The sequence below is a fragment of the Parus major genome, chromosome 1, assembly GCF_001522545.3.
Source record: "Parus major isolate Abel chromosome 1, Parus_major1.1, whole genome shotgun sequence".
In the NCBI taxonomy this organism is placed as follows: Eukaryota; Metazoa; Chordata; class Aves; order Passeriformes; family Paridae; genus Parus; species Parus major.
The window spans coordinates 14681749-14705654 of record NC_031768.1 but is presented as its reverse complement, the minus strand read 5'-3'; the positions used below and the strand labels follow the sequence as shown (position 1 = coordinate 14705654).

At 35.8% G+C, this 23906-nt stretch overlaps 1 protein-coding gene across 3 annotated transcripts in view; it reads right to left on the bottom strand.

Annotated features, from left to right (window-relative positions):
* RPS6KA3 (ribosomal protein S6 kinase A3) overlaps positions 1–23906 on the bottom strand; it is a 74029-nt gene that overhangs the window by 46784 nt on the left and 3339 nt on the right. For 2 of the 3 annotated variants that reach the window (XM_015634703.3, XM_015634712.3), the window contains exon 2: positions 14043–14099. In XM_015634703.3, coding sequence (XP_015490189.1) covers positions 14043–14099 — 57 coding nt within the window. Of the gene's footprint in view, positions 1–4975; positions 5034–14042; positions 14100–23906 lie in introns of those variants that run through there. The other variant, XM_015634721.3, reaches the window with a different exon arrangement.

The window sequence follows — 23906 nt, the reverse complement described above, 5'->3', positions numbered from 1 at the left end:
TAACAAAGTAAAAGGCTACATACTAATCTCTTCTACACATAACAGATGGAAGTTATGAAATAAAGGACATAAAAACAGAACAAGGACAAAAAAATAAGCTCACACTTGTTTTAAATAAAACCTCTGAATTTTACAACACAATTTCTGGACAGAAAGAAACCCCTGTAGTATCTTTGCTTTTAGAACTGAGAAAAAACTTGACTATCAATAAGACATTTAAATAATCCTTCCAATAAGAAGGACTCATGACTAAGACTATATGTGACTATACATACTCAAGTTCATCAAAACCCAGTGGGAGGGAAATTCAACACATGCAACAAATCCTTGGGTGGGTCTGGTAATCATAGAAGTTCTTCCCGAACATCAAACATTGTTGACATGCTGACCAAAAACTGTAAAAATGAGGTTAAGACTTTAACTTAAGGTAAATATTAGATAATACGATTAACCAATCTGAATATCAATAAATAACAAAAACCTCTGTAATAGCTAAGCCATCTTAAGCAACTGCCAGAGAAATTAATTTAAATGCTGATAATCCTGATTCCAGCATTACCTAGGTTTCACCTCTACCTGTTAATTCTGTACTGGTCTTAACAGAGTAAAAAGGGTACAAAACAGAGCCATCTTTGACATGCAGTTACTTACAGATGTAAGTCTTAGTTATGACTTAATTTGCTCCTTAAGAATTTTTTCAAATTTTTCACTGTAAAGTGATTTTCCAGCTCCTGTTCTTACCAAGTTTTCCCTGAATTTTTATTTTTACTACTTGACTGTTCGTGTTTTTAAGGAATCCTCTGCATCACTGATTTATGCTGCACACAGAGCAATAGCTGCCACACTTCCAGCCACAATCCTCCTGCCTCGACCTGCAGTGACCACAGCTGCTGAGGGACCAACCACGGGGCTGTGTTTAGTGGTGCTGAGAGTCCTTCCAGGAGTCACTGCCACAAACTATGCAAGACTTTTCTTAATACACCATTTAGCATTTAACTGTGCCAATACAGTGACTTTAATACTTCTTTCAAAAAGTCCCTATTAATACATTAAAAAATGTTGGTGGGATCCCATCAGAAACTCTTTAGGGAACTATTTAATGAATCTTTTCTGTTTAAAATCACATTATATTACAGTATTTTTTCTATCTGTTTTATATGAGGATAATTTACACATGAGAAACAGCCAGAATCACCATCAGGAAAGATCACAGTTGTGGAACTTCAACTTCTATAGTCAGGAATCAGAATAAGAGAAAAAAAATCCTTTTGATAGCTTTAATCATAACAATTAAGTCAACACCATATTGCCCATATTGGTGAATACCTCCCTCAAACATCAGCCATTTTTCAACATAATATCTAAAACAAGTTATCAGTCCTAAAATCAGTGTATGCTGTTGACCGTACAATTTTCAAAAAGCAAATCCAATTAATAAAGAGCTAATTGCAATCTTATTTTTCTCTTGAAAAAATGTGCAGCAGCAAAGATACTGCCTTTATCATTTTTCATTTGTTAGTATTGATTATGTAGCCACATTGATTTTTCCATTTTCATTATGGAAGTAGCAGCTTTGTTTTCACCTCTCTCTATCACTTTTCAGGAATGTTTTGCTTCCTTTAGACAAATGCACTTTCCTGAAGCACATGTACATTGAGTACAAGCAAAGATAAGGCTGAAAACAGAAAAATTAATTCCCCAGCAATTTACTTAACGCTGCTCCAACAATGGTTATAGGTTGCATTTTACTACTTTGCTAGCCTTCACAGTACTGCTAAGAGCTCTGCTGGACATGGCTGTGCTTGGCAAAATATTTCTCTGTCACAGGCATCATAATGTTGATCCTCATAATCAAATAAACCATTTCTGAAGTATTGACTATGATATTAAACCTTGGTGCTGATGTTACATAAAGCAGTTATATCCTGTAAGGACAGTAAGCTTACTGAATATCAAGTGATTTTAAAAGGATGACTCAATGTTGGCACATCTCCCCAGCTCATATACAGAACTTCCTTTTCCTCCCCTCCCTTGAATCCAGAAGTCTCCTAGATGCATTTTTACTTTCCCAACTTGCTATGAACATAGGATGAATTTTCAGCATTACCTGTAGAAATGAAACCCTCCTTTTGAGCTATATTCTTTGAAGTAATAAAGAACCAACAAACTGAAAACCAGTTACTTTTACCACTTGTATTAGAGCTTATAGAAATCTTCATTAAGGTAAAAATGGGAGTTAAAAGTGTGAAGAGTGCTCTAGTCTAGGTATTTTTATATATCTTAGACATGTTTCATATACATTCATACATTCTATACTTTTCATATTCCTATTTTCAAATTCAAAACTACCTTAAAAAAAACAAACTTACAGACCAACAAATACTTCAAAATCTCCCATTGTTTTGGTAAGCAGTGTTAGTTAAGAGCTAAATCATGGACTAAAAGCCATTCTTTATATCTGTGACTAACATAAAATTTGAGTCACTATACAGAACTAACCACTACTTATATGCTCATACACGAACAATTGTTTTAAAAAGCTGATTAAAAATTCTATTTCTGAAGGAGCAATCATTCCAATGCAACAAAAAGCAAAGCAGTACCACCCATAAAATTAAGTCAAGCTGATCTAAGGAATTCTGTATTTGTTGTCTGTTTTATACTGCCAAAGAAAAGCAAAAGTAGAGCAGAAGTTCTAAATGTGGACATCTGAAGTTAAAAATATAGGCTTTCACAATTTATGTCTTTGCTTCTTTTTAAAAGATGGAAAAACTTACAATTTCAACTAACATAATATCACTTGTTGCAGACAGCATCTATTATCTTACCTGACAGAAAATAAGATTTTCGAAAAGAAAATTCTATTTGTAAATGTTTTGTTTCAGGGTCTGGATTTTTTTGGAAAATCTTGAATTGTTAGGTACCTCAGAGAAAAAACAGTTTGTAGAGATAACAGTGAAAAAACTGTATTTTTGTATTTATTCTTAATTCTTTTTCATTTCTGGCTTTTTCTGCAACAATTTGAGATCTAGAAGGTTTCCTACGTCTGTATTTGTTCCACGTAGCCAACTCACAGAATGAAGACTGCAGACCTGATTGCTGAGACAGAACTGCTCCGCTCTTTTGGTTGTACAGATGAACCCAGACAGGAATTTGAAGAATGAATCCTGTCCCAGAGAAACAAGCCAGAGGACAGGTAAGGCCCAATGGATAAATGTGGTTCACGAGGCTGGGAGTGTAATTCTGAAAATGCTTTCTTTCCTTAGATGAAAATATATATTTATATAAAATATTAAGGCCAGGACAGAAGCAGAACACTACCCCTTCCTTTCCAATGGAACTTGTGAGCAGTAGGTTGCTTGGTAGGTAAGTTGAGGAATTCCTGCAAGCATTTTAAAAGCTCAGTGTCACCAAAAGCAGTTTTACAGTGCAGTCCTCTTTTAATCAAACAGCACAAAATTATCTCATGAACTGAAATGTGCTCGTCAGCATTGGAAAAAAATACTCATTGGGTGGAACTTTCATTTCCCAGTAACTCTGAGATAAGTTTTTTTCCTACTTGTTAAGCACTAACATTTCAGAGAATTGCAATTAAAAAATCCCTAACTAATTCAAAGTTAAAAAGCCCCAAACTATTTAGAAGGGAAAGTAATCCCTGAGCATATTTAGCACCGATCTATGAAAGCTATGAATCCTGCTTTATTACCATGATTTCCTAAACATATACTGCAATCTATATGGATTGAAAACCGTTAATTTGGTCTGCAATAGCTAGCATTTTAAAATCAGCAGAATGTTGAAGACAACCTAACCAGGCAGCTGTAAGTACATAAAACATTGTCATTTTTGACCAAATTTCTGAGGAATACCTTTCATGTTGCTTGTGGAAAAGTACTATAATTCAGGACTATGAGTTGATAAATATTTATTTTATAAGGTTTACATTGAAAAACCACTTGATTATAATGCAACCTATGTTCTATTGTTTTACACTCATGTCTTGTTCTGGTGTTTCACTTATGGCAAGAAAATTCCATTTCATTTTTTTAATATGCATTGCAAAAATTAATACAATTGTTTAAACCAGTACACAGGCTAGTACGCGTCTACCAGTTTTACGAGTTAATAGACCTTCACATAAGATGTTAAATCATTACACAAGAAGGTCATGGGGTTTTTTACCCCCTCACTGAAAACTATTTGCAGACTTACAGAAGGATAAATGCGAAAACCGATTTGACTTCCAATGACAAAATGTTCTGCCCCATTGCACATTTATCTGTCATGTTAAATAGTTCTGAAACTATTAAACTAAACAGTGCTTGAGATGATACAATACTCCACTACTAATTTTTCTCAACTTAAACCAAACCTTTTAGTGCTTAAATATATGTCCAACAAGACAAATTACACAAATAAAACATATACTGTGACTAAATAATAATTTAAAAGTTGAAATAACCCTAACACTATTATGCAAACATCACTACTCGTCATATCATTTCAGAAGTAAATTTAAGATATTACTAACCCTGGGTTATTTTAACTATCACCACACAGAGCCATATTTTACAGTTTAAAGTACTATATGAAGATGTAACTATTAAAACAACCACTAAGTATTAAAAATACAAAAGTTTTTAATAAAACTTGACTCTCAGTGAGAAAATATACACTAAGCTCACATTTAACACCCCCCTCTTGCCCCCCCCCAAGGTTTAAGTTTTACACTATTTACATAAAGGTAACAATTTCCTAATAAGGCTAAATTATCAGCAGGTATCATCTTAGAAACTTCTACAACATATGAACATACCACAAACTTTTTTTAAGGAAATCCAAAACACTTTGTATGCAAGCAACACTTTTGATCCTTAAACAGTGAAAGACTAAAACTACTCTGAAAGTAGAAGTTCAATTAAAGTAAAACTTCCCCCTTTCCCCCTTATTCTCTTAAATAAGAAACTAAGCTCACCCGAACAGAGCGAACACGCAGAGCCAGAAACTTAAACATGACTAAGAAACCATGATGTTTGGATTTTCTGACTGAGCGATCCTAAGTCTAGCAGGGAAGACCAACCCTGGCGTTTCTGCTGTGACCAGCTGTTCCGGCAATTAGAAAATTTCCTGTCAGGCAAGTCAGACACAGCTGGGGGGTGGGGAGAGAGAACGGGGAAAAAAAGCTCAAAAAAATTAGGAAAGACATTAAAAAAAAGACATTGATTTCACACACACACAGAGCTGTGATAAAGACACACTGGGCAGCAGTGGTACTCATGTTGCTGATACTTACAGAGATCAGCACAGGAAACTTAAGCAGATTGCCTGATAGCAACAGGCTGTTGCAGATGTTACTGATTCCCGGTTCCCAGAAAACAACAAAAGACACCAGCATCTCTTTCAGAAATCACACTACTATGCAACATTTCACTGATTAAGCACAACAGCAAGTATTTTAAGTCCTATATGTGATAATCGTATTTTTATGAATTTAACTTCACAAAATATTTTAAGATATCATGTATCACTACCTTATGGACTTCAATGTAGAGAATGCATAAAGATGCTTTTTATTTACTAGAGTTTAGTTAGAGGACCAAAACTACCTTGTGCCTAGTCCTTTGAAATCCTGCACATTGAAAATGCTACACAGATGTTCCAGACCAAGGCAAACTGCAAAAATATTTGAATTGGATTGCCCAGCTCAAATGTCTGACTTATGTACCAATATTGTATTGCTTTGTAGAGTGAACTTCTTGAAGTAAAAAAGATCCCTACGCTTTCTTTCAATGTTTAAAAAGCCCCAAACACTTCAAATGTTTTAGGAATTAAAATTAAATCTAGTTACTTTTCAAACAGTAAGAGATTAAATTTTTAATTTGATCTCTCCAGATTTAGTATGGGAGCTATTTTCCTGATTATTAATATTATCTTTAGTTTTTTTGATACTTGTTAAAACAATGAATTCCAAAGTACAGGCTCATTTAGTGAAGCAAGACTGTTTTTCAAGTAATAAATAAACAAAGGCAAGTAAAAACCTTTAGTCAAAGGCATATACAAGTATTCAGCTATAAACATATCCAGGTGATTCTGTTTAGTGACTGTGTATCAGAGGAAACCTGCAGAAAAAATACTGTAGTCCTGCTTGCACAAGACATGAAAACAAACCCACCCTGCAGACAGCTTCCCTTTACTGGATTCTAAAAAGTATCTGGATTACTGCATTTTTTGTTATATTTTAATTCCTCTTCAGAAGACAAAGCCAGTAATTTAAATGACAAAACACATTTCTGCTATCTCTATCCCACATCCTGACTCCCCACAGTATCAGTTTCTAGCTTTTCCTTTAAATTGGGATTACACATCTCCCCAGCGTGAGCCAAGATCCTCTTCTCAAAATGGAGAGGTGAAATAAAGACCTGACTTCAGCTATATCCAGAAGCAAAATTGTGCCCTTTTAGTCTTCTCTTCTACTCCTCTGGGTCTTTATTTGTGTCACATCTGCAGGGATGATCTTTTCAAATCTGTGTACTGAATATAACAACTATTATTATAATAAATACTACTACACAAAGGAGGTCTTTGTGACTCAACTGAGGGCTCATAAGTCCTCAATGCCAATGTGCTTTATACAGTCCAGTGTGGTACTTCCTTTTTGGAAGAAACAGTCTCCTACAACAGCAGTAACACAGCATGAAAAATTATTAAACATTAGTTTCAAGATGAACAAAGCTTCTTGAATACAAGGACCTTACTGCAACACAAGGATTTCAAATATTTTATAAACAGCACAATAATTACTTGAAGCTTTATTCTCTTCAATTGTTTAAAATTTGCAGCTACTTCCTCCTTCAAAACTGAAATACCTCAAGAATTTAATTTTGCAGTTTAACAGCAATATAGTTATTTTCACTTGGAAAACTTAAAAGAAATTTAAAGAAATAAATGGGAGACCATTCAAGCTCTCTGCTTTTACCTTGTCAAGAATAGATACAATTACAGTAAAAGCAGAGTGACCAGGAATCTTCAAGTCACCAAATTAAACCCTGTGGTACCAAAAAGAGCTTAAGGCAGATATGGAGAGTAAATGGTAAGAGCTTCTTTAACTACAATATTACTTCAAGATCAAAAGATACTGTGGGTAAATAATAATTTTCTTATCTTTTGGGTAAAGGTTAGAGCTTATTTTGCTGCAGATATGCTGTATCTGCTAATGGTGACAGGAATAAGGCATTTCAACTGAAACATTTGTACAATTACTGACTACTGCTCTCCCAAACCTTTTATGTGACCTCACAGTGAAGTACAAAGCAGAGTGCTCAGGGGTCAGTGGGGTTATTTCACAACAATAGCTCTCCTATAACTGGCATGAGTCTGGCAGGTGGAAGAAATTTCTTGTGTTCTGGGAGAACACAGCCTGCATGGTTCCCAAAGAGCACCAGCAGCCAACCAGAAACATTAAGATATAAGCTACACAACTCACTTTGAGAATCTCTCAGAAGAGAGCTTGCTTTTTAAAATATTTCTTCGTATATGAAGGAAACAGGTTAGAGGGCAGCAGTCCTCAACAGGGAAGTCTCTGATAAAAAGAACAAATTGCTCCAGGAAGTGGCTTACCTACCTTAAAATCTTTGATAAGGATTTGTATTATACTTGTTTATCAGGAGAAACAACTGTCTCCAAAACAAAGGGAATGTGGCATGCCTGTCAGTCACAGTTCTGTCAATTACAGAACTCCACTTGCACAATGCATTTCCTTCTCCTCCAGTACAGAAATAGTCAGTTTATCTTCCATCTTCCCCTCCTCATTATTTAAATTGGATGATCTGAGTTTACAAAAATGAAGATAAATGCTGTCTAGACCTTCAAGAGAACAGAGCTCACAGACACTATGGAGAGAAGAACTGAAAAATGCTGAGGAGCTCTCAAAGTAATACAGAACATTTGGCAATCCCTGAGTTTTATTGAATGCTAAAACATTTAATCTAAGTGGAATCCATCAGGTAAATTGACAATCTCATATACCCTCAGTTTGAGAAGTGTAACAATCCAAATTAAATCTTTACAGGGCTAGAAGAGAAAGGCTCCATAGTATGGATTGATTTACGCTATTTGCAAAAAACAAAGAAGCAGCACACATAAGGAATGAAAAGCCCTTGTTTGACAAAGGTCAGCAGTTGAGGAACAGAGAGCTAATTTTTTGAGTTTTCAGAAGCTGAATACTTTTCTTCATAATAAATACATTTGTATAGCCACAGCAGCAATATTCTATTAAACAGGGGGTGTGGCAGCTTCCATCTGTCAGTTTACAGGCTTTGCGAGGCTACCATCTGTTTTCTCTCCATTTAACAAGTAAGCAGCTTGACTTTGAACATTGCTTACACTCTCAAATTATTCAAATTTTCTGACCAAGATCCAGAAAGTATCCTGCACCTAAGACACCAAATGCAAAACAAGTCACTCAGAAAATCCAGTACAACATGTCGATGAAAGTTTTGCTGTAACCTTTCCTCAATACCTGATCACATCTTGGGGGGAAAAAAGTATTCCAGGGCTTGCCTTCTTCATATATATATATATTTACATTATTATTATTATTTACATGAAGACCTGCAAGTTCATTCTTAGACAGGTAAGATGCATCATGCCACTAAGCTGTCATGAATTTTCTAACAAAATTCATCCAAGTTTCAGCAGAGTAGAGTGTCTTGGAAGATAATGAATTCCAAATTCCATCATATTAGACAAAAAAAAGCATTCTGCCTTTTTTCATACAAAGCACAGTCTGGTCATTGACAAGGAAATGACTGGATTTAATTTTACAGGTGTAAATTGTTTTCCTAAAAAAAGCTTATTTGTTCAAAAATCAAGTTATTTGATTGTAAAATAGAATTAAATTCATGAGTACGTATATCTCAGTATAAATATAATATGCTAAATACAGTAGCATACACTGAAAGGAACTTAAGAATTACAGAATACTTTCAAGTACAAGTTTTGTATTTGTAACCCAAGCTATTACAAGTAGCTACACAAGTATCTGTTTCAGCTAAAATTAAGTGTCAGTCTGTAAATAATGAGAAATTCAAAACTTGGATTATGGACTATGAACACTTGTGAATCCAAGTATTTCCCTAATGTTTAAGAAATTACAGCTATGTCTTAAAGCCTCTACCACAGAACCAAGAATTGTAATAAAAAAAATGACAAAAATACATACACAGAAAATTGAAATGTGAAGGGTGTATTAGCAAAAGTAAAACAAACATATTGAAATAATCATCAGAAATGCCTTCATTGTCTTGTTAACAAACATGACTGTTCTTGAACATGGAAACTGTTACTGATTACCTGAGCAGGAATATCCAACACAAGTTCAAAGCAGTCCTGAACTGGTGCTTCAACTTGCCAAAAGGCTAAATTTCTGAAACATTGAGTTCTCACTAGTACAGAATACTAGAATTTGAGGTAAAACTAAAAATCAGTTAAAGCCTCTCTGAAATGTTTTAAAATCTAAAAATCTGTCAGTTTAGTTATGTTTTCTTTCCTGAATTTTCCGGAATAATATTCTCATCCTACATTATTTTCACAGGTGAAGACATAACAAATGAGATTACCCCAGATTACACTGGATTTAGTATTATTGTTTCAGTAATGGATGCTGTTTGCCCATGGCTGTAACTGATGAATGATCTCCCTCTCCTTATCTTGACAGCCCCACTCCAGTGCTTTACAGATTTAGTGTAAATTGTACAGTATATATGCATGTAAAACACAGAATCTCAGCAGTGACCAATCAAATTCAATACTTCAACAATGAGATTGTATTGCCCAATGCTTCAGGTTGTTTTTCCAATGTATTCTGAAGCCTTTTTTAAGATCACACTTTTCTTATAAACTCTTTTAATAAAAAACACTGATTGGAAAAACTACTGACTTCTCTTTGAAGCATTTCTTACTCTACCTTTTGCCTACCCACTGACTAGTCATTGTTACCTTAGTTACATATTTTTAGTAAGAGGATGACAGCTACTGAGATTTATTTTTTTATCACCCTGACCAGCATATTTCAATAAGGTTTGTTTTGATTTAGTTTTAATTCTATATATGCTTAAATTCTGTTTGTTTAAAAGTAGGGCCAAAACAAGAAGTCAAGGTAGTAATATGACCCCACCATTTGAACTGAAGAGGTTCATTGGAGGTTTGAGCCTGAATAGGTTACATTTTTGCCTGTACTGAAAAAAAAACCAACCTTTAGTCCTTGCAGGTTACAAGAAAGAAATTTTCCTGCAACTTACAAATGAAAACGTCACTTCTAGTGAAAAGAAAACTTTTTACAAATTCTTGGAGCCTAATATTTTTCATATGTTTAATAATTAGGTTTAAGCTAGTAGAATGCAATGGTAATACATCAGTCGTACTAAGTGTTTTATCAGCTACATAGAATCCAGATAACAGAACAAAGAACACAGCACAAATATGATATGCTTTTCACACACACACAAAATGGGAAGTCACCTGCCAGACTACCTGCAGTTTCTGGTTAGCTTTAACTAGCAATAAAACATGCAGCATGATTGCAACAGCTCAAAACGATTAATTGGCTCAGTTAATTTACTCAATCTCTATGGACACAGAGATACAAAAAGCAATGGCAGACAGCACAAAAGTGAGAAAGGTAGCAAATAAAAGGCTTTAAATAGCTTCCCCTCTCAGTAATGTCCACTTACGCTTTCACATTAGGTTAAACTTCAGCCAGCTGTTCTTACGTTTATTTCCTGATGGTCCCAGGTAATTTATGAGATACAGATAAAAAAAGTTGGCAACAAGCTCAAGTCAGATATAATCAGCATACTTATTGCAATAAAGCTAGAGTACTGAGTCCCCTTTTAAAAGAAGCAAGACTTTGAACCATACAGCATCTTGAATTCCTTAGAAATGGGTATCTTTATAGCTCCTGCTTTTCCTAAACCAACCACCAAATTTGAATCACAGCCATGTAACTCAGGCTTTCCTGTAAATTAACTTTATTTTTGCCCAAAAGAACATGGATGTAATGAAACAATTTATCATTCGATGCACAATACACTAGAAAGAGTTCCCACATACATGGAACTGTGTTAAGTTTTAATATTTATTTTAAACTTCCTATGTCATTTGCATTATCAGCATTCTATCCTATCACTTAAGACAGCAAAAGGATGCAGGTTTCAAGCTTTCACCTTCCATCTCCACAGAGGTATGGCAACTTTCTATCCTGAACTTGCATACTTGACACACTTACAAGGGTTTTGTCTTCTTACTTGATTTGCTAGTACACCTTAGGCATTCTACTGTCCTCAGTTACAGCTGAGAAATTGCATAAATTGTTAGCAACTATCTAAGTGTCCCAAGTCCACTTAAGTGCAAAGTTAAACAGAACAACTTAAATGAGTTTTAGTGGTAATTTAAAATGGTCCATATCTTGCACTAAAACTGATTATGAAGCACTGACAGAATCTCACATCCCAGGTGAAAAAATACTACTAAAAAGTAGTATTTTATCACCTGACTGACAGCACTGGTTAACTTCCAGCTATAACTGATTGAGCAGCTGTAGTAAAATGTCGTTTAAAAACTCCTAGATTAATTTACACCACAACTGGCAAACTTTTACTCACCACAGCCTAGAGATAAATGTGAAGTCTATTCTTAAAATAAGCAGTAGCTCTGAGACTTTAAAAAGCTAAAACAATCTTAAGCAAGCAGCTCAAGCATGACAGAAAGAATACCAGAGAAATGTTTTAACTTTTTGATGTTTACACTGTATTAAAATCAGTTGCTCACCAAAAAAGCAGCCGTTTGGAAATTTCTAAAGGAAGTACAGGGAAACATTTGTAAACATCCTGTAGTTATCAAATACTGATAGACAAGTTCAATAATTTTGAGGGATAAACCTTAGCTGGCTTCCAGACACCTACACTCAGCCACTTTCTCAATCCCCCCTCCTCAGCAGGACATCTAAAAGAAAACCTCATGCACTGCCTTAAGAACAGGGACAGGACACATCAGTTACCCCCATAGGCTGAAGAGTATCAATTTAGGGAAAATTTATTTCACCTGTACTCAGAACAGTGAGAAACAAAGATGAAACTAAAGCCACCTTTTTCTCTACCTTCCCCTTCTTCTCAGGCTGATACCACTCTTCTACCTCCTCTCTGTCAAACAGCACAGGTGGAATGGGAATTGCAGTCAGTTGTTAACACCATGTCTGCTACTTTCTCAGTTTTTCCCTGCTCCAGCACAGATTCTTTCCACAAAGTACAGTTCTTCAAGAATAAACCGTTCCAGTCTAAGTCCGCCACGAGCTGCAGTCCTGCCAGAAAACCTGCTCCTCTGTGGGCTTCCCTGGGCTGCAGCTCCTGCTACCAGCCTACTCCAGAATGGGCTCTCCTCAGGCTGCAGCTCCCTTCAGGGCACATCTACCTGCTCCAGTGTGGAGTCTTCCACAGCCTGCAGGGTGGCGATCTCCACTGTAATCCTCCAACAGGCTACAGGGGACAACTTTGCCTCACCATGGTCTTCTCTGGGGCTGCAAGGGAATCTCTGCTCTGGCACATGAAGTAACTCCTTGTCCCTCCTTCACTCATCTTGGTGCCTTGCAGGGCTGTTTCTCTCACACTTTTTTTGCTCCTTACCCTCACAGATGCAACACAGCAATTTTTACCCTAAACATGCTATTACAGATCTCCACCCACATGGCTGATGGGCTTAGCTTTGGCCAGTGTTGGGCCCATTCTGGAGCTGGTTGAATCTGGCTCTGTCCTACATGGTGGTGCAAACTCTCTGACCTCTTCTCAAAGAGATCAATCCTCCCCACCAAAACCTTGCATTTAACCAAATACAATAGTTAAGTTACAACTCAAAACAAGTAAATAAGTAATGGCACAAGTCAAATTAAATTAATAAAGCAAAACAAAACTGAACACTTTCCGAAAGTTCTAGATTACATGAGAATTCAAGTAGCCACTTGCAGTCTATATTATGCACAATATTAGAACAAACAATATCCTAGTGTTGCCTTCTAAACACACAAATACTGCTTTCTTATATTTTCTTACTGTTAACAGTGCACTAATTCAGTCACCTATCAGCAGTTGCCTCATTTCTTCATCCTGCAGTACATACAGCAGAGCCTTGATGCTCTGAGGAGGAATTAAGAGCAGCTATACAGTGCAGGCTTGCAGTCACAGTTTTCATGTCAGCTTAAGAGGTATATCTACTATGGGTACATTCAAAGACAAACATGGAGAAAGCAACTTACTATCTCAACTGTCTCTGGGCACAATTTCAACAGAGAGAGAAACTGCTATGATGTTGCAATTATATCCATGCTATAAAGACGGAAACAGCTTTGACCATCTACTCACAACCTGAAGTCTGAACAATATGCAATAGCAGCATATGAACCCTGAAGTCCAACCAAATATGGAGTTTCAAAAATTGTTTTTATTAGAAAAGCCATTTATCACCAGACTTAACATTCAGCTAGTACTCTCTAACACAAAAGTACAGATAAACTTCATGTTTGACAAAATTCACTTGCAACAAGAAAACTGAACTTGGTATCTTCACATTATGAAATTTTGTAAACTGCAAGTTTGACATGAAGACAAGGAACATTAAAAAATTATCAGTCCAGAAGGTTCATTGATCCTCTCTGTAGTAACAATCTCTATTTTTAAGAAGCCTAGATTAAGAATTCCTTTGATGAATGTCTTTCAAGAGCAAGCACACTGGAAACTACACTTTCACAGTTGTTCTTCACCCTTGACCTTCCCTGAAACACTACCAAGAGCTGAGGAATGAGTTTTGAGAACAGTATGATACCAAACTAGACCGGAGTCAGTGAGAAAAAAACCTCTCTCAAAAAATATTAAGAGAGTGCACCCCATGTCCAGTAAACTCAAACAACAGAACATTGGTGGCAAATGGCCTATGAATAAAGTAATGCCAGTGTGCTCCAATACTGTACTATTTTATTACAGCCAGCTTTTACTCACAGTTTGTTGGTTGATATCATCTTCTCCCATAGGTTCATCCACAATTTGCTGTCCATTCTGTAAAAAAAAAAAGAAAATAAAAAACTGAATCCAAGTACAGAAACAAACATATTGGAGAAAGGCTTTCATAGCATGCTACTGTACTCTCTTCTCCATATTCTACAAAAGCAGGCAATTGAAAGTAAACACGGAAAACTCCCTATTGCTGGCATGGAATGCCACACTTGTTTTCATCCTCATGCATTCTCAACCTAGATGAAGTTACAGTAAGAAATATATAAAATCACCTGGCATTTGAAGCCTCATTATACACAGCCAGACATTATTTTCCATTACTACAACTTGTGCAAAACAGTTAAACTGATGACAACTGAATGGCAAAAAGCCACACAAACAGCTAAATGAGTTCTTTCTAAGAGCATGACCTTACATAGCAAGTCAGCCCTTATTCCACCTAAAGAAAATTTGTAACTAGAGTATAGACTTAGAAAAAATATTGATTGCAATTTTAATTTTACTGTCGATTTTACCGCATTTACCACTTTCTGTACTTTCCCAAGGACCATTCTAACAAGTCATACAGAAAAAGGCTTTTGAATTTGAAATTTAGCCATAAAGATTTTAAAAAAAAATCTGAAATACCTTGTTGGTCAACAAAAGCTTTCTTTTTCTTGACAGTGATACTATACTTGGAGAATTTCTAAGAGATATTTTTCCCTGAAAGACTTTGTATCACTTTGCTTACATAACAAATTTGACCAGTAACAGGTTGTAAGGAAAATTACGTATTTCCTAAGTAATGGTACAGAGCATCACCTCAGGCATTAGTTCTTAGTTTGCTCCTAGTGTTTAACAGCAATTCAGTATAATTTCAGAAACAAATGAAAAACTATTATAAATGGTTCTCATTTCCCATTACCGTTGAAGACAGAATTTGAGTTCATTTGTGCATTATTTCCCCAGAGAATCCAAAGTCTAATTAATCAATTTTTTCAAATCCTAATTTACTTAAAAGTTACATACATGTATAGATAGTTACCTTCTAGATGTTACAAAGTTAATAAAAGATGCTCAGAAATTCAGAGATTTTAGCTTCATTCCACACCTTCCTTCCCACTACTCAGTTTTCCGGCAGAATACTTAAGAACCTTCCTAGCATTCTTCTGTAACAACTTCTGATTAATAGAATCTTCTAGCTTGCATAAGGATAGAGGAGAGCCTTTCATATGTTACAGATTAAATCCTAACCACTTACAAATTCTAATTTTCAAATACTGCAAGCACACTGAATGTTCAATCAGATGATTACCAGCTCTACATGAACTTTTCTCCTGAGCTTTTTTTTTTTTCTGGAAGATGCAGCAGGAAATAGCTAAATTATAGGAATAATGGATTTCTAAAATATGAAAATATGGTGGGTTGGGTTTTTTTTTTGAGGGGGTGTTTCTTTAGAGGTTTTTTTTGGTTGTTTTTTGGTTGCTTTATTTAGGTGGTGGGGAGGAAAAGAAGGCTGGGCTTTCTTATTGTCTTTCTAGAGCCGACATCTGGCACACAGTAGCAGTACTATATTCTCATTTTTCCTGGCTTCAGAAAGATACTAGAGATTTCTGGCATGACTCTGGTCTACTCTAAAAGTCATTTTTCCACGATGGAGGGCTAGTAAGAAACCAGTGGCATGTGCTATACATTATTACAGCAATGAATATAATTTTTAAGAGTTGTCTCAGTTAAGGGCACTCAATACAACCTTCTATCCGTACAGCAAAGTACGGATAGAATGATTCTCCAAAAAGCCTACGTGTCCCACATTGTAACATCTTTTTCTTATAGTGTACGGGCAGTGAATATTATATTGTATTGTACTATCCTTCCTTAAGATACATTAAAAGTTGATATTATCAAATGGAAGACCAGAAAAAAACTAGCTTAGCTAAGTAACAAAAATAAGTGTTTTTAATAAAGTTTGTTTACAGGGAAACATATTGAGTATACATATATCATTACCATCAAGGCCACAAGTCACACTTCCCCTTTTCTCAAATTTAATACATAAATTAACATTTGTATTTTAGCTACACATCTCTACATTCTGTTCATGCTACAAGAGAGCCTCACTCTTGCCAATCAGAAAAAAAAAAATAAAAAAAATCAGTAGAACAAATAAAATAATTGACTATAGCTGCAAAGGAGGAGTCTGCAATGTCCTAACAGCAACAACAGCTAAACTTTGGGGCCTAAAATAGGCCAATTTGTATATCAGAACCATGTGCTCTCCATGTGGACTCCATGTGCTCTCCATGTGGACTCCACTCCACATGCAGATTTTCAGAAACAGTGATTCCTCCTACAATAGTCATTCTGCTAAATAATAATGTACATTAACTGCAGGTTAAATAAGAATTTACCACACAATAAATTTAAGTTCTCACATTTACTATTTTAAGACAACTGAAACTAGTTGGAAGTGAAACCCTCTCAGAAACTTCAGGCAAGCCTCCCTTCAAAGACAAAAAGGTGAGATCAACCTCCATTTTTAAAAAAAACTCTTATCTTCAAACTCGCTGACTTTCTTAACAGTCAAACAGAAAAACCACAGCAAACTTCTGCAAAACAAATAAATTGTTTTGCACAATCTGGTTTTCCTGTTTAATCCTGCACGCCTTACAGTTACTTGACAGCTGAACTCAAGCAATGCATTCAAAACACACTCACTGGAACTAGGAACAAACTCAAGGAATCAGCATAAGTGCCATGCAGTCTTGCCTGAGCCAGAGCACTGGATTAGCAAGATCTTTTTAAACAGGTCTACCCAAGCAATGATTATGCTAAGGGAATCACTGGATGGTAGAACCAGTTTTTCTCAGAACAGTCTGAGCCATGTAAGGTAAAGAAGAATATGTATATATGATGTATGGTTTGCTGGTACATTCCACTAAATGAAAAGCAGTTGTGTATTCCAGAAAGGTCACAAAGCACACAGCCTTTCTTAGGAGTTAAAATGTAAAGCTCAAAGGTTCCTGCTGGAAATGGCACTACTGAAACCAGTGTGGAGTGAGGAGGTCAGGAGCATGCTTAAGAGGTGAACAAATGAAATACATTTTGTTTTGCTGGGTGTAGACTCCCTCTAGTATTTAACTAGCACCGAGGGCATGCCTCAATGACATAACAGACTGGGAATAAATATGATAGTCTGATGAATATAGACTAAGGGAAGGATGAATATATGTATTTCATGTTCTCAGATTAGTCTAATTCAAAAGACAGAGACTCTAGACCTTGATTATTCTTCAGGAGCTCTCTTCCCATAGCGCAAAAATTAAGTAAGCAGAATTGATCCAAGATCTGGCTATTCCCAGTATTCTGGTTTCAAAAGTAGAACACATTTCAGATGGCAACACAAGAGAAGTATAAGAAAAATAACAGAAAAGATCCACAGAAAATTTCTACTTACACTTGACCACATAATTAATTTCTGCCAGGGAAAGAAAGGAGGGTGCACATCCCTTAAAAAGGCAACCTACAAAATGGTCTTCCAATCCACTCTGATTCAACTTCCTATTCTGTTTTCAAGTGGAAAAAGTCATGTTAATTAAGATACAAAATTTGTTTCCCCAAAGCTTTTAAATCTGTTGCCATATTGCATAAATTAGTGGAAATCAATACCTAAACAGAGCTGGGTTCTAGCAGCTTTCCTGAAGGCACATGGACAAGAACACAAAGAGATCTTACAGACTCTCTACTAGGTATAAAGCAGACAGACACCAGGCAAGCCTTATCAGGCAGCTGGTACATGAATGTCCCCCATATGATCTGACAGGACATCTGACACAAAAGTCAATGAATCATCAATATTTCTAGAAATCAAAAATGACAGGTTCCAACCCACTGAACTCTCAGGATATAAGAACTCTTAGGAATTTCCTGGCAGAAAGACAGTTTAAATAAAGCTTTTTTAAAATTAAAATGATTTCAAATCTAGATCAGTAATACACACTCATAAAAAACCACACTGAAAGGACAAGGTCACAAGTAGCATCATATGTTAAGGTATTGGCATCAAGAAAACACAGTCATACCAAATCCTTTGTAAGAAAGAAGTACACCAAGAAATGTAGCCCACATGCCCCCACAATCAATTAACCACTTCCTTTGAAACACTGAATATCCTGCACTTTGCATACAACAGCTATAGATTGATCTGCAAGTTGTAATGCCACTTTTTAATTTTTTTTTTTTTTAATTATAGTGCCAACACTTACTGCAAGAGATCCAGTTTGTCTCAGAAGTCTGGCAGAACTCACCCACACAGTAAACCTAATGCTTTTCACATCTACCTTTCTGAGTAGCACTGGATCCAGATGGGTAATTTTACATGTACAATACAGCACCTATCATCCAGAAATACAATTAGGACTTAGCAATCTGGGGCAGTATATTTTGTTTTAATAATAATGTCAGGTAACCATCATTCCCACTACAGTGTTTTTTATATATATCCAAACCATATCAATTGAAATATTAAGTGGGCAAATCATTATGTTTCCTATTGTACTCATTTTTCCTATTTTCCACTTTGTTTTATCAAGAATATGATAGTATACACTCAAAGTTTTTCAGTTTAGTTTAGCTTCTCCATTCCTACATTCTGTTTGCAAATCAAAGTTTCACTGATTTGGACCTACCTTGCTAAAAACTTTATCCTTTTCTACAATGTTAAAGGATTTTTTTTTTTTTTTCCGAATAGCATTAAGTTTGTCCCCAGATCTTCTTTGATATTAGACACTTTCTTCCACCTGCAGAATCTCTCTCCTTTGCATTAAGACTATTGTTAGACTATTTCAGTATGTTTAAGTATCCTTTTTGGTAAATATTTTAACTCTTTTCCCCAACTATGTTTGTCAGCTATTTAAAAACCCCTTATGAAATTGATACCAATTGCATCTTTTGGAATAATTCTTCTGCCATTAAACTCAATATTTCCTAACTATTAATACTGGAATTGAGCATATAATTTAGAAAGTAGTATATATAAGTACAACTTATTAGCAAGTTATACTATCAAGTTCAGCAGACTTGGCAACTATTAGCTTTTCCATATAATTGGTGCCTTGTAGCAGAACCATAAAACTCAATAAAGACAAAAAATGTTATATTCTTAGACTTGGCAATTAATCAAGACTTAACAAGAGTTAAATCAAGAATTAAACCGTATATCAATCAGTACAGAATGATGCTTTAAGGATACAAATAAGTAAGAGATAGGACGTCTGAATCAGATCCTTTACAAACTGTTATGTGGAAGTTTTAACATGCCTATGAGTAACACAGGTGATGAAGCTTCTCTCAGGTAACTCCTAGCTGTCAACTACCAAAACTTCCAGACTTACCCAACAACTGCAGTTATTGGATTTAAACAAATGAAAACTACCAGTATTGTTTATTATTTAGTCATTAAAACTCTGGGTGTATATAGATCCTAGCTCTTTCTCTCTGGTACTTTCAAGGGACTCTCAACTGAGAAAGCCCAAGAACCATGAGGTCGTTGGATAGAGTAAAGCTGTCACAATGCTTCTGGCTTGTTTCAAAGCAGCGCAGAATGCAGCATTCCCATTGAAACACTCATAACGAATGTGCTGTTACCAACACAAGGCACTCTGTAGAACCACATTCTGTAAAAACCTTTCAAACTGTGCATGCTCAAACTCACTCTTCTAAGCAGCAATGAGCTACCCTGAGAAAAAATTATTTGTAGGACTGCAAAAAATAGTTGAAAATAGACTAAGAGGACCTTAAGAGGTCATCCGATCTATCTCCATCCACCAAAGCATGATCAGCTATTACTACAATGCTGCTCACAAGACATTTATGTCTAAGCCCTTCTTAAATCTTCAGGAGTTTTCACAATCTATTCCAGTGCTTAAATAAAATATAAGGCTTTAATAGGATCTGAATTAATGACTTGTGCCCTAACTTCTGAGCTGTGAAGCCACACAGATCCAAAGCACTTACCTAAATCCTGACCTGATTAAAATTTACTAGATGTAAATAGCAGAAGTGAACCATTATCTCAGACTTCTCCAGCTATTCTCTTATAGCACTTACCCAAAACATTTTATATATACTGTTAAAATAGTACATGTAAGTATTAGAAAGTCCTTATTTAAAAAAAAAAAAATCCAGCAAGTATTTTTTTAATACTAAACTTTGTTAACTTGGGTTCCATGAATTCCACATAATTTATTCTGAATTTTACTGTCTAAGGTGACTGACTTCTTCCTTTGCTGAGCATTAAAAGAAACAACAGGATGTTGACACTTGCCTCTCCATAGACAACCTCAGATAAAAGCCATTAACTTGCAAATCATTTAGGTACAAAGCCAAACTTCTTTAAGTTAGGATACTTGGGCAACTTCAGCTATGTGATTTCATAAACCCCTATCTACTTTGCCACCTTCTTCCTATCTAATATGATTCAAGAGTATAGTTTTAACAAAACTATAAAGCAGTCCCCTTTCCTGCACTGCAATGCTTTCCTTGGCTGGCATTTGTCCAGCCTTGTGCCAAGCTGCATTAGAAAAGAACAGTAAAAAGTTCGCAGCTCTCAGCAAATTTAATTCTCTGAATTAACTCATCTTGAAGTCAAACAAGTGCCACAACATTACTCAAGATTCTGTACGTATACACTGTTACAAAATCTTTATCTTGGACAAGCAGTCTGTGTAGCTAAAACCAGATCCAAATCATGTATGGTCATGTGTTCACAAAAAAACCCCAAACCAACCAACCAACATCCTAAGAAAATAAGAAAAAGATAGGGAAGAGAAAGTGTCAGTTTTCTACCTGTACAAGTGGATGGGCAGTAAATTATTACACTTAACATGTCAATTCAGCAGCCTTAGTAAAACAAAGCCAAAACCCCACAGCACCTAATCTCTGTTCATCTGCTCCAGAGAAGAAGAAGAAATACACATGTTAGAAATCACCTACATCAATATATCTGACCACTACTGCACACCTGAAAGGAGAAGAATTCCTTCTGCTTGCAAACGTAATCTTAGGAGTGACTTTGGCACTTGACAGTGTACAAATCTTCTTAGCAAGCCTCCATCTGCACGAGAAGGCAGGTGCACCTCACCTTCCCCGCCCCCTGCAGTCCCAGGCCCAGGGAAATTCCTGGGCTCCTGCCAAAGGACTGGACGCACACAGGGAGGATGTCCCAGGCGGGGCAGCCAGCAGGCACTGGCTGTGCCTGCACTTCCCTGTGTTGCACACACGGGATTTCAGATGTGAGCTGGTTTCTCAGAACACATAAGAAATTCAAAGGGTGAATTTTAATACTGCAGTCAACTAAAGAATTTCTCTTTACACTTATTCTATAAATTTATTATTTTGATACATTCTGCTAAGAAGAGAGAATAAGCTGTGGAACAACTTCACTATTTCCTAAAGTTCAGGATTTCTGAAGTGACTACATAACAGAAGTCGGCTGCAGGAAGACAAGAGAAGCTAAAAGCATTGTTTTACAAGTCTAACTTATTTTGGCAAACATGTTATGCAAGAGATAATTCAAATGATATTTACATTTTAAACCACCTCCCTTTGAATTTGCAGGACAAAGACGCTTTTATTTTGCAGAGCTATGTATTGTTGGATATTTAAATGCACAAAATACCATTTCATCACACCATCTGCATATAGCTAAGAATGTTTCAGTAACTTAATGCTTGGATTAAATTATTTAAATTTTTTTTAGCATTTATTTTAATTTAAACTTAGAAATTGCCAGGAAATAGAGTTGGACCATAATAATGTATTTTTAAGATACATACTCACTTATACACAATTGAATGGCTTCACTGAATAAAAAATTAATAGTAAAAAATGGTAGCACATTTCCTCCAAAAATAGTTAAGTGGAGCATTAAGCATACTACCACTAAGGTTTCTTGCATCCAAGGCAACATATGGTAACTCTTACTGACAGGAATGAACTATCAGTAACTTTGTGCTCAAGGCACTGGAGTAGGTCCCAAGAAATCAGAGTTCAGGTAGTTCCAGAACAGACTGCGTGAATGATGCTAGATGGGGTCACTAAGCTGCTGAGCCTCATTTTCCCATCTGTTACATAGGATTTTTTTCTCCCCTCTATTTCCAATGGGTGAGGCATTTAATCTCATTTCAGAGAATAAGGAGATAATAAGTAGCATGGTATCACATATGTAAGCATATAGCACAGCAACTGCAGTACTCAACCACTTTGTCCAAACTTAAAAATTCCTTGAAGGAATTCTAACTTTTCCCAGATTCAGTAAGTAAATTGTTCTCCTTTTTAAAGTCACCAAGATTGAAAAAAAAAAATATAAAAAAAATAAAAACTTACTCTGGCCTGAAAAACTGTTTAGAAGTCTCAGTATTGGAAAATGGCTATGAATTATATCTGGTGAAAAAAAGAACCCAAACAAACAAACAAACAAACGAGCTCCAAACCCAAAACAAAATACCTCCCCAGCCAAGAACCACAGAAAAAAAAAAACACAAGTCCAAACCAGTATCTTGAATGAGTTCTTAAAGATGATAGATCTGCCAACTACCCAGATCAGTCAAAACACAAATCTAATATTTTTGATGTGCAGAAATAATTAAACACCCACCTCAGTCTATGTATCATTGTGACTTTAAGTCAAGCATTTCAAATGACAAACAACTACAGTCAGTGTGACAGACCACAACCAATTCAAAGATAACAGACACGCCTTTAAATGCGTCAATCTGCTTATATCTACTTTGTGTTACATGCCCCAGCTGGGGCAAGAAATACTGCCTACAATACAATAACAAGATAAGAACTGCCTATGTTATAAGAAAACCAACAGAACCATTTAAAGAAGTTAAACTCAACACCTTTACAAGGAAATCAAGAGCTGCAGAGAGCACACATTAGTGCATGAAGGTACTGAATTCAACAAAGTAAAGCTCCAGACTTCTCCTGCCCCACTTGGCTGACCACAGGAAATCATTATTGTCATGGACTAGGATTGTGGTAACTGAAAAACAAAGCAAGTAAAATGGTACCAATAAGGACATGAAAAATCTGAATACTCCCCCCCAACACTTTTCATGTAGATGATCTTTCTCAAGACATTATTTACATATATATAAGATCTGTTATCTGTCTATCACAACAGTTTGTGGAATATAGTGTATACTACTTATTTAGATGAGAATTAAATTTCCAATTCCTATTTTTAGCTCAGTACAAGAAAACATCACCCCAAAAATCAGTTAAAAATTCAGACTTCAGAATGCACCCTGCTGACAGCAGTTATGCATGAGAAGCAAAAGCTTCTCAACAAGCAACAGTGCTGCATATAATTTTGTCTATTATGGAGAGACAATGGATAGGCTTCAAAATCCTCACAGTCCGTTTAGGTGATTCCGCTTTGGCTTTAACTATTTACCTGAGTTGCCTACACCTGAAATGACTGTAAATAAAGCCTTTTTTTCCTGTGGAAGACAAGTACAATGCTGATTATACAGAATGTGAAGAGACAATCACAACCACAGACTCAAGGCTACAGGTGGCAAGACACCTGACAAATTTCAGCTTCCAGACGAGAAATATATATTGACATAGAGATTGCCACACTGACAATCAGAATATTACAAAGCAAAATTTACATTATACTAGTTTATTTCAACTATCAGCATGACTATTACATGCTAGCACTCCCTGTCTCATGCAAAGTTCAAATAATACTGGATACAAAATATAAAACAAATTTGTGAAGGAAGATTCATACCATTTATTTAAACACCTGAACAAGTGACCATAAATCCTGTCAAGACCAGTGGGAAAAAAATTAAC